This window comes from Hyperolius riggenbachi, chromosome 5 (assembly GCF_040937935.1).
Source record: "Hyperolius riggenbachi isolate aHypRig1 chromosome 5, aHypRig1.pri, whole genome shotgun sequence".
NCBI lineage: Eukaryota > Metazoa > Chordata > Amphibia > Anura > Hyperoliidae > Hyperolius > Hyperolius riggenbachi.
Genome location: NC_090650.1, coordinates 16,999,483 through 17,012,172, shown reverse-complemented (window position 1 = coordinate 17,012,172; position 12,690 = coordinate 16,999,483). Strand labels below are relative to the sequence as shown.

Here is a 12,690-nt window from a genome sequence, read left to right as displayed (position 1 = left end):
CCTAACAAAGCTTTCCACGATCTCTCTCCCCTGTACATCTCCTCACCAACCACAATCTCAGATTTGCACATGAGCTTCTTCTGTCCTCTTCTAGAATCACCTCTTTGCATTCACGTATACAAGATTTCTCATGTGCTTCACCCCTCATCTGGGATGCCCTTCCACAACACATCAGTCACTCTCCAACCTTTGCACTCCCTCAAAGCTCACTTTATCAAGCATACGCTCTACCTTAGTCCATTTTCCCTTTGACCTCTGGCCACCTGGGACTCCTACTAGATAACCTAAAACACACTGCCTCTAGGTATAAATATTGTATACTACCACCACCTCTTGTTCGCTCCTATTCCTTTAGAATGTAAGCTCGTAAGGGCAGGGCTCTCCCACCTATTCGTATCTTGGAATTTGTTACACATTTTAGTAATATTTCTTTTGTCACTGTAATTACCAATTCTGTATTTTGCACTGATTCTGTATTATGTATATTGGTGTAAACCAGGGGTCTCAAACTCGCGGCCCACGGGCCATTTGCGGCCCTCGATACAATATTTTGTGGCCCGCGTCGGCAAAAGCTTCCTTATAGTTCGTTTCAGTGCTCCCAAGTAATCCGCCACATCCCCGCCGCTAAACGAGGGCTGCAGAGCCCCCAAATCGCCCGGGGGGCAATCCGCCGGCATTTCCTGGAAGGGGCAGAGCTTTCAGCTTCAGCTCTGCCCCTCCTGACGTCAATCGCCGCCTCTCCCCGCCCCTCTCTGTGAAGGAAGAGTGAGAGGGGCGGGCAGAGGCGGCGATGCGCCGCGATTGTGAAATTCCTTATGCGGCCCAGCCTCATCCTGACTTTGCCTCCTACAGCCCCCCAGGTAAATTGAGTTTCAGACCCCTGGTGTAAACCATTGTCTGTATTATTTCATGTTTGTTTCTTACTTTGTGCAATGCCACAGAATATGTTGGCACTTTACAAATCATTAATAAAATGATGCAGCAATGGATGCTGGGAAGTCTCAGTTGTCTAATTGCCGCAGGGTCCTGTATTCCGCACGCTTACCTGGCACACGCCGTAATGCTCAAAGAGGGAGAGGAAGCCGATGTCGCTGCGCTTGGAGATCCCTTTGAGGATGGTGATGTTGCCGTTGCCGGAGTCCAGCTCCACGACGTCATTGAAAACGTTGGACACAGCTTGGCCTCCGAGGATGAGGTTCACCAGCTCCTGTTATCAATAACACACCAAGTCCATCCATTATTAGTAGACGTGAATGGAGATAATATTATACAGTAGTTGGCAAAACAGAGGAGCCAATAGTTTGAAATCTATTACAAATAGTTTAAAAGGACTGAAGACATAGTTGTCTCTTTCAAATCAGGTTTATTAAACACTTCAGCCTTCAGTGTTTTTTCACCTTGTGCATCCGAGCAACTTACTCACCTCACCTCCCATTCATTCGCCAATAACTTTATCACTACTTATCACAATGAATTGATCTATATCTTGTTTTTCCGCCACCACTAGTCAGTGACAGGTGATTTCTGTGGAATGTTCGTTACTTAGAGAGGGAGATGCTGCTTGCATGGCAGTTGGGAACAGTCGTTATTTCCCGCAAGGCAACAAGATTCACAGACAGACAATTGTCATGACCATGGACCTGACATCACACCGTGGGAGGGGTTCACCACAATATTAGCCCGACAGAGCCCCTGATGGTCTATTTGAGAAAAGGGAAAGATTTCTCATGGGAAAGGGGACATCAGCTACTGAATGGTTAAAGTTCCTCGGTGTGTGAATTTAAAAAAGAACAGGGCTTTGGATGTCTAGTTCAGCACTGCCCGGTATTGCTTGGCTCTTGCTCCACCCATCGATAGTCTACTGCAGCTAGCAACCGCTCGAGGTAGGCATAGGCAGCATGAAAGGAGACTGACACTTGGGAGGGGAGGAGGCCACATGAACACTGCCCACAGTAATAGTTTAATGCAGTACTGAAAAAGTCAAAACTAGACCTGTATTTATATACCGTAGATTCCGGCGTATAAGACGACCCTCCCAAATTTTGCAGTTCAATTATTGAGTTTGGGATATACTCGCCGTATAAGACTACCCCTCTTCCAACGCACACCAAATACAAATTAAACAAAAACATCATATACTGGTGCTATGTATGAACAGATACTGATGCTGTACTGTATGTGATTCCCAGTATATAACAGCATACTGGTGACTGACTGGTTGGATTGGTCAACTCTCCCTACCCCTAACCAGATTGGTCAGCTCTCCCTGTTTATCAGAGCGGTATGGAATAGATTGCGCTCTGCCCATAAAACACGCCTTTTTCACCCTTCTGGCCCCGCCCTTGTATCCTATTTACCTCCCTTCTCTGCCTCTCAGATCTCGCACATGTGCGCCCCTGCGCCGCTTCACTACAGTCCTCAGCAGTGAGATCTGAGAGGCGGTAACAGGATAGGGCGTATCACCCGGCATCAATAACACCCGGCGTATAAGACCAGGGGTGCTCGGATACACCTTTTCAAAATCCAAATTGGTCCGGATCCGGATACCCAGATATCCGGATCGGATATCCGGATCCGAACTTTTGGGTATCCGAATAGAATCGAATATCCGACCCCAGTATCCGGGATATCCGGGGGGATTCGGATATCTGGATAGAAAAACTGGAAGTGGCCTTTAAATTACTTTAAAAAATTTTTTAGGGTAAATGAGGCATGTAGCGTCATTATTTTTTAAAGGGAAACACTAATTAATGATGTGGGGGCTTAAAATCCCCCCCCCCCCCAAAAAAAAAATGGCTTTCAATTAACATCAGGACTAGGTTCCAGACAGCGGTCGTGCAGCCCACATTGTGTCCAAAGTCCAACCGCACAACTGGGACATGGCAGTTTTCAGCCCAGACACCTCCCAAAAAAATGATGCAGCAATTGTGTTTTGGGTTAAATATAGGTGGTATCAGCACAGCAGCAGTGGCATGTGGCATCCTGGCGGTGGGAGCAGCACAGGCAGCAGGAGCAGGGCAATGCAGCAGCAGTAGGTGTAATATCTGCCAGGAGCATGCCGGACGTGGCACTTGGCAGTGGCACGTGGTACTTGGCACGTGGCACTTTGCACGTGCCACCTGACACTTGCCACCTGCCTTGTGCAAAGTGCTACGTGCAAAGTGCCACCTGCCACGTGCCAAGTGCAAAGTGCCGAGTGACAGTCAGACAGCAGAGGAGAAGACACTAACTATCACACTGGCACTGCTCAGCAGCACAGCAGTTCTGTAGTAAGCTAACACAGTAGTACTACTACTCTAACAACTACTAGCACTGACTGCAGTACTACAGTACTAACTACACAATAATACAGTAATCCTATTCCCTAATACCTAACCTAACCTCAATCTCAAAAGTCGGATATCCGCGGATATCCGCATTGCAAGCCAACTATCCGCGGATAGCTATCCGGATTTCCACAGAAATCCGGAATCTGAATCGGATCTCTGAAAAAAGGTCAGATATCCGGGTTACCCAGATATCCAGAATCCGGATGAGCACCACTGTATAAGACCACCCCTGACTTTTCAGAAGATTTTCAAGGGTTAAAAAGTAGTCTTCTACGCCAGAATACACAGTAATTTGTATTTTTATTCCTTTTTTTAGAAGGGCTTTAACATTTCAGAAATACAGTACATCCATTGTAATGGGGTTGTCAAACGACGGCTGGAGCACAGCACAGAAGAAAACTGATTCAGCAAACCTGGACAAGAGTTATAGAAAAGAAAAATTGCACTCTTGAATGGGTAATATCAGAGCCTAGTGAGGACTGTTGAAATGTAAGTAAATTATTAGTGAATTAGCAGTTGTGTGACTTCAATCCTATTCAATCTTATAATTCAGACTGTCCCAGATTTATTTCATATAAATTCCTCCTGCGTATGTTAGTATTATTTTTTATTCATATTATATACTGACTGCAATAGCACAAACTCTAATTCACTGACCTTTCAGCAACCCGCTCTTTATTCTCACGTGAACCAGGCATTTTTTACCACAGAATATCAGACCTTTTCTTTTTCATTTATTCACAAAATCAAATCCAGGTTGGCTAAATTATATATATACCGTATTTCCTTTTAAGCAATACCAGTTGCCTGGCAGCTCTGCAGATCTATTTGGCTGCAGTAGTGTCTAAATCACACACCTGAAACAAGCATGCAGCTAATCTTGTCAGATGTCAGAAACCCCTGATCTGTTACATGCTTGTTCGGGTCTATGGCTAAAAGTATTAGCGGCAGAGGAACTAAAGTCAGGATGAGGCTGGGCCGCATAAGGAATTTCACAATCGCGGCGCATCGCCGCCTCTGCCCACCCCTCTCACTCTTCCTTCACAGGGAGGGGCGGGGCGATCTGTGCACCGATTGACGTCAGGAGAGGCAGAGCTGAAGCTGAAAGCTCTGCCCCTTCCAGGAAATGCCGGTGGATTGCCCCCCGGGCGATTTGGGGGCTTTGCAGCACTTGTTTAGTGGCGGGGATGCGGCGGATTACTTGGGAGCACTGAAGCGAACTATAAGCAAGCTTTTGCTGGCGAGGGCCACAAAATATTGTATCGAGGGCCGCAAATGGCCCGCGGGCCGCGAGTTTGAGACCCCTGCTCTAAATGCTTTAAGGAGGCAGCATCTAGTCTTCTATGTTGGCCTTAAAGTGTGCCCGAGGTGACATAGGACATGATGAGATAAACCTGTGAATGTATAGTGCAAAACATTAATACTTAGGCTGTTTTCTTTTTTTCTTTTACTGTTTTAATAGTTAATTTTCAGGCATGCAAGTTTCAGCTTCTGTCTTGTTGGGAATATAGAAAACATCACTAACAAGCAAATTACAGGCTGAAAACAACTTTTGAGGGCAGGGGAGAGATAGAAAAAGGTAAATAGTTCATGTATTTTAACTCTGGGATGCTAAGCAGAGACAAAATATTCAATCTACTTTGTAAATGTTTAAATATAAAATAAAACCATGGGATGTCTAAAAAAGTCAGTTTTAGGAGCAGAAGGACAGATCAGTTTATTTTCACCTCGGATACCCTTTAAGCGGACAAAATGTTGCCTAATTTTTTGCATGGGAGGTATATGTATTCATACAAGAAGATTGTATTTTCACTTTAAGTTCATGAGCAGAAAAGAGAAAAAATAATGAGTAAAATGGCTTGATCATGCCATCTGTTTCAGAATGTCAACAAACTGGCTGTTCCATCCTCTCGTCTTCCTCATGTCGCATCATTTACATAAACTCTTTTGATCTCCTTCACATTTTGTTCCTAATTAGGACTTGGATCAGTAAACTTCCTGTCAGGAGAAGTTTTCTCATATTATCTATTCTACACAATACATTTTCAGCAAGTGAAACACACTGGCCAGTTAGTAAGAATATCATCAAACTTACTGTGTTCCTGAAGTGACCAAGCTTTCTTTATTTCACGGTAATGTTTAATGACCCGGTGCTATAAATCACACTTTGTCTGCAATGGAGTAAAATTGGAGAGCAACACAATTCTGCCTCAAGGCCGGGTTTACCTAGCCACAAGTAGGCCTGTGCCTAGAGGTGAAAATGGATAGACTCCACCCCTCTCCCTTTCCATTACCTGTAGATGCGCCACTTGTTGAATTGGGCGCCAGGTTATGCCAATAGGTAAAATTATTGGTTATGTAATATTTCTGATATTTTACTATAGACTTACCTGGCCCCCAATTCCTAACACTAACCTCCCTCCTAATATCTAACACTAACCCCCCTCCTAATGCCTAACACTAACCTCCCTCCTAATGCCTAACACTAACCCCCCTCCTAATGCCTAACACTAACCTCCCTCCTAATACCTAACACTAACCTCCCTCCTAATGCCTAACACTAACCCCCCTCCTAATACCTAACACTAACCTCCCTCCTAATGCCTAACACTAACCTCCCTCCTAATGCCTAACACTAACCTCCCTCCTAATGCCTAACACTAACCTCCCTCCTAATGCCTAACACTAACCCCCCTCCTAATGCCTAACACTAACCTCCCCTCCTAATACCTAACACTAACCCTCCTCCTAATGCCTAACACTAACCTCCCCTCCTAATACCTAACACTAACCTCCCTCCTAATGCCTAATACTAACCCCCCTCCTAATGCCTAACACTAACCTCCCTCCTAATGCCTAACACTAACCCCCCTCCTAATGCCTAACACTAACCCCCCTCCTAATGCCTAACACTAACCTCCCTCCTAATGCCTAACAGTAACCCCCCTCCTAATGCCTAACACTAACCTCCCTCCTAATTCCTACCACTAACCTCCCTCCTAATGCCTAACACTAACCTCCCTCCTAATGCCTAACACTAACCCCCCTCCTAATGCCTAACACTAACCCCCCTCCTAATACCTACCACTAACCTCCCTCCTAATGCCTAACACTAACCTCCCCTCCTAATACCTAACACTAACCTCCCCTCCTAATACCTACCACTAACCTCCCTCCTAATGCCTAACACTAACCTCCCCTCCTAATGCCTAACACTAACCTCCCCTCCTAATACCTAACACTAACCTCCCTCCTAATGCCTAACACTAACCCCCCTCCTAATGCCTAACACTAACCTCCCCTCCTAATACCTAACACTAACCTCCCTCCGAATGCCTAACACTAACCTCCCTCCTAATGCCTAACACTAACCCCCCTCCTAATGCCTAACACTAACCTCCCCTCCTAATACCTAACACTAACCTCCCTCCGAATGCCTAACACTAACCTCCCTCCTAATGCCCAACACTAACCTCCCTCCTAATGCCTAACACTAACCTCCCTCCTAATGCCTAACACTAACCTCCCTCCTAATACCTAACACCAACCTCCCTCCTAATGCCTAACACTAACCTCCCTCCTAATGCCTAACACTAACCTCCCTCCTAATGCCCAACACTAACCTCCCTCCTAATGCCTAACACTAACCTCCCTCCTAATACCTAACACCAACCTCCCTCCTAATGCCTAACACCAACCCCGCTCCTAATGCCTAACACTAACCTCCCTCCTAATGCCTAACACTAACCTCCCTCCTAATGCCTAACACTAACCCCCTCCTAATGCCCAACACTAACCTCCCCTCCTAATGCCCAACACTAACCCCCCTCCTAATGCCTAACACTAACCTCCCTCCTAATGCCTAACACTAACCTCCCCTCCTAATGCCTAACACTAACCCCCCTCCTAATACCTACCACTAACCTCCCTCCTAATGCCTAACACTAACCTCCTCCTAATGCCTAACACTAACCTCCCCTCCTAATGCCTAACACTAACCCCCCTCCTAATACCTAACACTAACCCCCTCCTAATGCCTAACACTAACCCCCCCTCCCAATGCCTAACACTAACCTCACTCCTAATACCTAACACTAACCTCCCTCCTAATGCCTAACACTAACCTCCCTCCGAATGCCTAACACTAACCCCCCTCCTAATGCCTAACACTAACCCCCCTCCTAATGCCCAACACTAACTACCCTCCTAATGTCTAACACTAACCTCCCTCCTAATGTCTAACACTAACCTCCCTCCTAATGCCTAACACTAACCCCCCTCCTAATGCCTAACACTAACCTCCCCTCCTAATACCTACCACTAACTTCCCTCCTAATGCCTAACACTAACCTCCCTCCGAATGCCTAACACTAACCCCCCTCCTAATGCCTAACACTAACCTCCCTCCTAATACCTAACACCAACCTCCCTCCTAATGCCTAACACTAACCCCGCTCCTAATGCCTAACACTAACCTCCCTCCTAATGCCCAACACTAACCTGCCCTCCTAATGCCTAACACTAACCCCTTCCTAATGCCTAACACTAACCTCCCTCCTAATGCCTAACACTAACCCCCTCCTAATGCCCAACACTAACCTCCCCTCCTAATGCCCAACACTAACCTCCCCTCCTAATGCCCAACACTAACCTCCCCTCCTAATGCCCAACACTAACCCCCCTCCTAATGCCTAACACTAACCTCCCTCCTAATGCCTAACACTAACCTCCCTCCTAATGCCTAACACTAACCTCCCCTCCTAATGCCTAACACTAACCCCCCTCCTAATACCTACCACTAACCTCCCTCCTAATGCCTAACACTAACCCCCCTCCTAATACCTAACACTAACCCCCTCCTAATGCCTAACACTAACCCCCCCTCCCAATGCCTAACACTAACCTCACTCCTAATACCTAACACTAACCTCCCTCCTAATGCCTAACACTAACCTCCCTCCTAATGCCTAACACTAACCCCCCCTCCTAATGCCTAACACTAACCCCCCTCCTAATGCCTAACACTAACCTGCCCTCCTAATGCCCAACACTAACCTGCCCTCCTAATGCCTAACACTAACCCCCCTCCTAATGCCTAACACTAACCCCCCTCCTAATGCCCAACACTAACTACCCTCCAAATGTCTAACACTAACCTTCCTCCTAATGTCTAACACTAACCTCCCTCCTAATGCCTAACACTAACCCCCCTCCTAATGCCTAACACTAACCTCCCCTCCTAATACCTAACACTAACCTCCCTCCTAATACCTACCACTAACCCCCCTCCTAATGCCTAACACTAACCTCCCCTCCTAATGCCCAACACTAACCTGCCCTCCTAATGCCTAACACTAACCCCCCTCCTAATGCCTAACTCTAACCCCCCTCCTAATGCCAAACACTAACCCCCCTCCTAATGCCTAACACTAACCTACCCTCCTAATGCCTAACACTAACCCCCCTCCTAATGCCTAACACTAACCTCCCCTCCTAATACCTAACACGAACCCCCCTCCTAATGCCTAACACTAACCCCCCTCCTAATGCCTAACACTAACCTCCCCTCCTAATACCTAACACTAACCTCCCCTCCTAATGCCTAACACTAACTTCCCTCCTAATGCCTAACACTAACCTCCCCTTCTAATGCCTAACACTAACCTCCCTCCTAATATCTAACACTAACCCCCCTCCTAATACCTAACACTAACCTCCCTCCTAATGCCTAACACTAACCTCCCTCCTAATGCCTAACACTAACCCCCCTCCTAATACCTAACACTAACCCCCCTCCTATTGCCTAACACTAACCCCCCTCCTAATGCCTAACACTAACCTCCCTCCTAATACCTAACACTAACCTCCCTCCTAATACCTAACACTAACCTACCCTCCTAATGCCTAACACTAACCCCCCTCCTAATGCCTAACACTAACCTCCCCTCCTAATACCTAACACTAACCTCCCCTCCTAATGCCTAACACTAACCCCCCTCCTAATGCCTAACACTAACCTCCCCTCCTAATACCTAACACTAACCTCCCCTCCTAATGCCTAACACTAACTTCCCTCCTAATGCCTAACACTAACCTCCCCTTCTAATGCCTAACACTAACCTCCCTCCTAATATCTAACACTAACCCCCCTCCTAATACCTAACACTAACCTCCCTCCTAATGCCTAACACTAACCTCCCTCCTAATGCCTAACACTAACCCCCCTCCTAATACCTAACACTAACCCCCCTCCTATTGCCTAACACTAACCCCCCTCCTAATGCCTAACACTAACCTCCCTCCTAATACCTAACACTAACCTCCCTCCTAATGCCTAACACTAACCCCCCTCCTAATTCCTAACACTAACCCCCCTCCTATTGCCTAACACTAACCCCCCTCCTAATACCCAACACTAACCTCCCTCCTAATGCCTAACACTAGCCTCCTCTCCTAATACCTAACACTAACCCCTCTCCTAATGCCTAACACTAACCTGCCCTCCTAATGCCCAACACTAACCTGCCCTCCTAATGCCTAGCGTACCTATTAGAACTCCGCCGGTGAGCTTGGCATTGATTATTAATCCCAGATGTAATAAGGGGTCCGGTGATCGCCCCATGTCAAATAAAGATAAATATCGGCAGCTGCTGAAGTTTGGGCTTCATTGGTGCTTATACTAAATTCGGCCATAGGAGGAAATGTGGGCACCGAAGGGGCATAGCCCCATTTAGCATGGGCACCTGTGGCAGCACCAACATTTCCTGCTTCTGTTTGGCACTCACAAAAAGCATTTTGTGTAAGTCCCAGAATGGTCAGTAATGGCCATGCTATCACAAATGTAGCGGCTTGGCAGGCGGTGGCGAGCGAGCACAAGGACGTCAGGGGACTCCGGCTGATTACATTTGTGGCGTTCCATGAAGATCTACGCAGCATTGTTACTCCTCAATAAACAGGCCCTGTGGCCGTCCAGAAATGTTTCTCCTCGCTGTTATCTCGCGCTGTGACTGCCTTGTGACTCCCCCTTATCATAATAGGACTCCGCGTCTTCACCAAAAAACTTATTTTCTTTTGAATTGTTACTCTGTTCCATATTGATAAGCGGCCAAGACCCATCAGATGGAAGTACAGTGCGGCCACCACACATCAGAAGAGCCTCCTTGTTCTCTTATCAGAGTCAGACGGGCTGTGGCCGTCCCATTTGTGTGATTCGCAGTGCTTGTTTGTGGTCTTGCCAGGGACAGAGGGGAACATGGGGGGGGGGGGGGAGGAGGTCAATAATCACACAAATGGAATTAAATGTTCAAGTTTTCTTACAAAACAACTTTTATTTAGTAAATAAAACAGATTTAGACAAGACAAATAACATTTATATCACGCTTTTCTCCTGGCGGACTCAAAGCGCCAGAGCTGCAGCCACTAGGCCACGCTCTATAGGCAGTAGCAGTGTTAAGGAGACTTGCCTAAGGTCTCCTACTGAAATAGGTGCTGGCTTACTGAACGAGATTCGAACCCTGGTCTCCCGTGTCAGAGGCAGAGCCTTTAACCATTACACCATCCAGCCACTTTACAGAATGGAAACTAAATGCCGAGTTTCCTGTTTATTTAAAGGCGATGGGTGGATATGTGGTGTGTTGTATAACAGTATTGCCTTATTTATCTAGGCCAGTGATCTGCAAACTTGGCCCTCCAGCTGTTAAGGAACTACAAGTCCAACAATGCATTGCAGGAGTCTGACAGCCACAGTCATGATTCATAAAGGCAAATGCATTGTGGGACTTGTAGTTCCTTAACAGCTGGAGAGCCGAGTATGCAGATCACTGATCTAGGCTATTGCAGTTCATTTTCGCTGATCGTTTTCTGCTTGCTTGTAGTCACTAAAAAGATAGAAAACGGATCCTGTAAAAACTGATCAGTTTTCAGTTTCAAATGGATCAGCTTGTTACGTTGGACGTCAGGTTTTTCATTCATGTTTTCCGTTTCATTTTGCCTCGACACCCGCTTGGTATACCTGTCACCGTCACATTTGCATTCCTCCACCACCGTTGCTAGAAATACTGTACGGGAGAAGCGTCAGTATATGGATTAGAGTCCCGCAGGGCTGGATTTACTGCTCAAGAGCCGTAAGGCACAGAAGTTCTGGTGCCCTAAACTCCACCCCTCAGCACAGGCCACACCTCAAGTCACACCCCTTTTTATGAAATAAAACCTGACTGTGACATAGGCAACTACTCCCACCACTGTCTTTATTAAGTACAGGGTGGTGCACAAAAGCCCGGCCCAGCTGACTTTGGCGGGGGCGCACACAGCTGACGATGTCAATGAACACAGCCGCCAGCGGGACCGGGAGAGGAGCAAGGAAGATGCTGGGAGACCTCGCAGGCTACAGGAGGGGGGGGGGGGGGGCTTGAGTAAGCCCCAGGTAAGTTCATTTTTAGCCTGAGCTCAGGGTCCCTTTAAATGGGGTTTGGGTACAGTCTGCAGTTGAAAGTTCATAGTACAATATTGGGGGGGGGGGGGGGGGGGGGGGGTAAGGAGTGTGTCCAGTTACTTGGTTACTGTCCAGGTTGCAGTTTTTTCATTTCAGGCTGCATAGCCTTTTGAATTTTCCACTATGATGCACCTGCTGCAACCTCCTCCTCCACCACCAAATACACAACCAAAAACACAAGGGGGTTGGTTCACAAAGGTTACTTATTTTTCACCTTAACTGTAGAGAGTGGTAATGCATGAGATACACAAATAAGGAGAGATAATTCATGAGATAAATAGTTGAGGAGAGCTGAACCATGAGTTATGTCAAATAAGGAGAGCTAAACCATGAGTTATGTCAAATAAGGAGAGCTAAACCATGAGTTATGTCAAATAAGGAGAGCTAAACCATGAGTTATGTCAAATAAGGAGAGCTAAACCATGAGTTATGTCAAATAAGGAGAGCTAAACCATGAGTTATGTCAAATAAGGAGAGCTAATCCATGAGTTATGTCAAATAAGGAGAGCTAAACCATGAGTTATGTCAAATAAGGAGAGCTTAAAGAGACTCTGTAACTTCGAAAAGATCCCCTGGGGGGTACTCACCTCGGGTGGGGGAAGCCTCCGGATCCTAATGAGGCTTCCCACGCCGTCCTGCGTCCCACGGGGGTCTCGCTGCAGCCCTCTGAACAGCCGGCGACTGTGCCGACTGTCAGTTCAATATTTACCTTTCCAGGCTCCAGCGGGGGCGCTGTGGCTGCTTTCTGCTCGGAAATAGACGGAAATACCCGATCTCCGTCGGGTCCGCTCTACTGTGCAGGCGCCGGAGACTTGCGCCTGCGCAGTAGAGCGGACCCGACGGCGATCGGGTATTTCCGTCTACTTCGGA

General features: G+C 47.0%; 1 protein-coding gene across 1 annotated transcript in view; it reads right to left on the bottom strand.

Moving 5' to 3' along the window:
* MINDY4 (MINDY lysine 48 deubiquitinase 4) overlaps window positions 1–12,690 on the bottom strand; it is a 167,868-nt gene that overhangs the window by 25,966 nt on the left and 129,212 nt on the right. Inside the window, exon 15 of the mRNA XM_068235119.1 lies at window positions 1,046–1,207. Coding sequence (XP_068091220.1) covers window positions 1,046–1,207 — 162 coding nt within the window. The remainder of the gene's footprint in view (window positions 1–1,045; window positions 1,208–12,690) is intronic.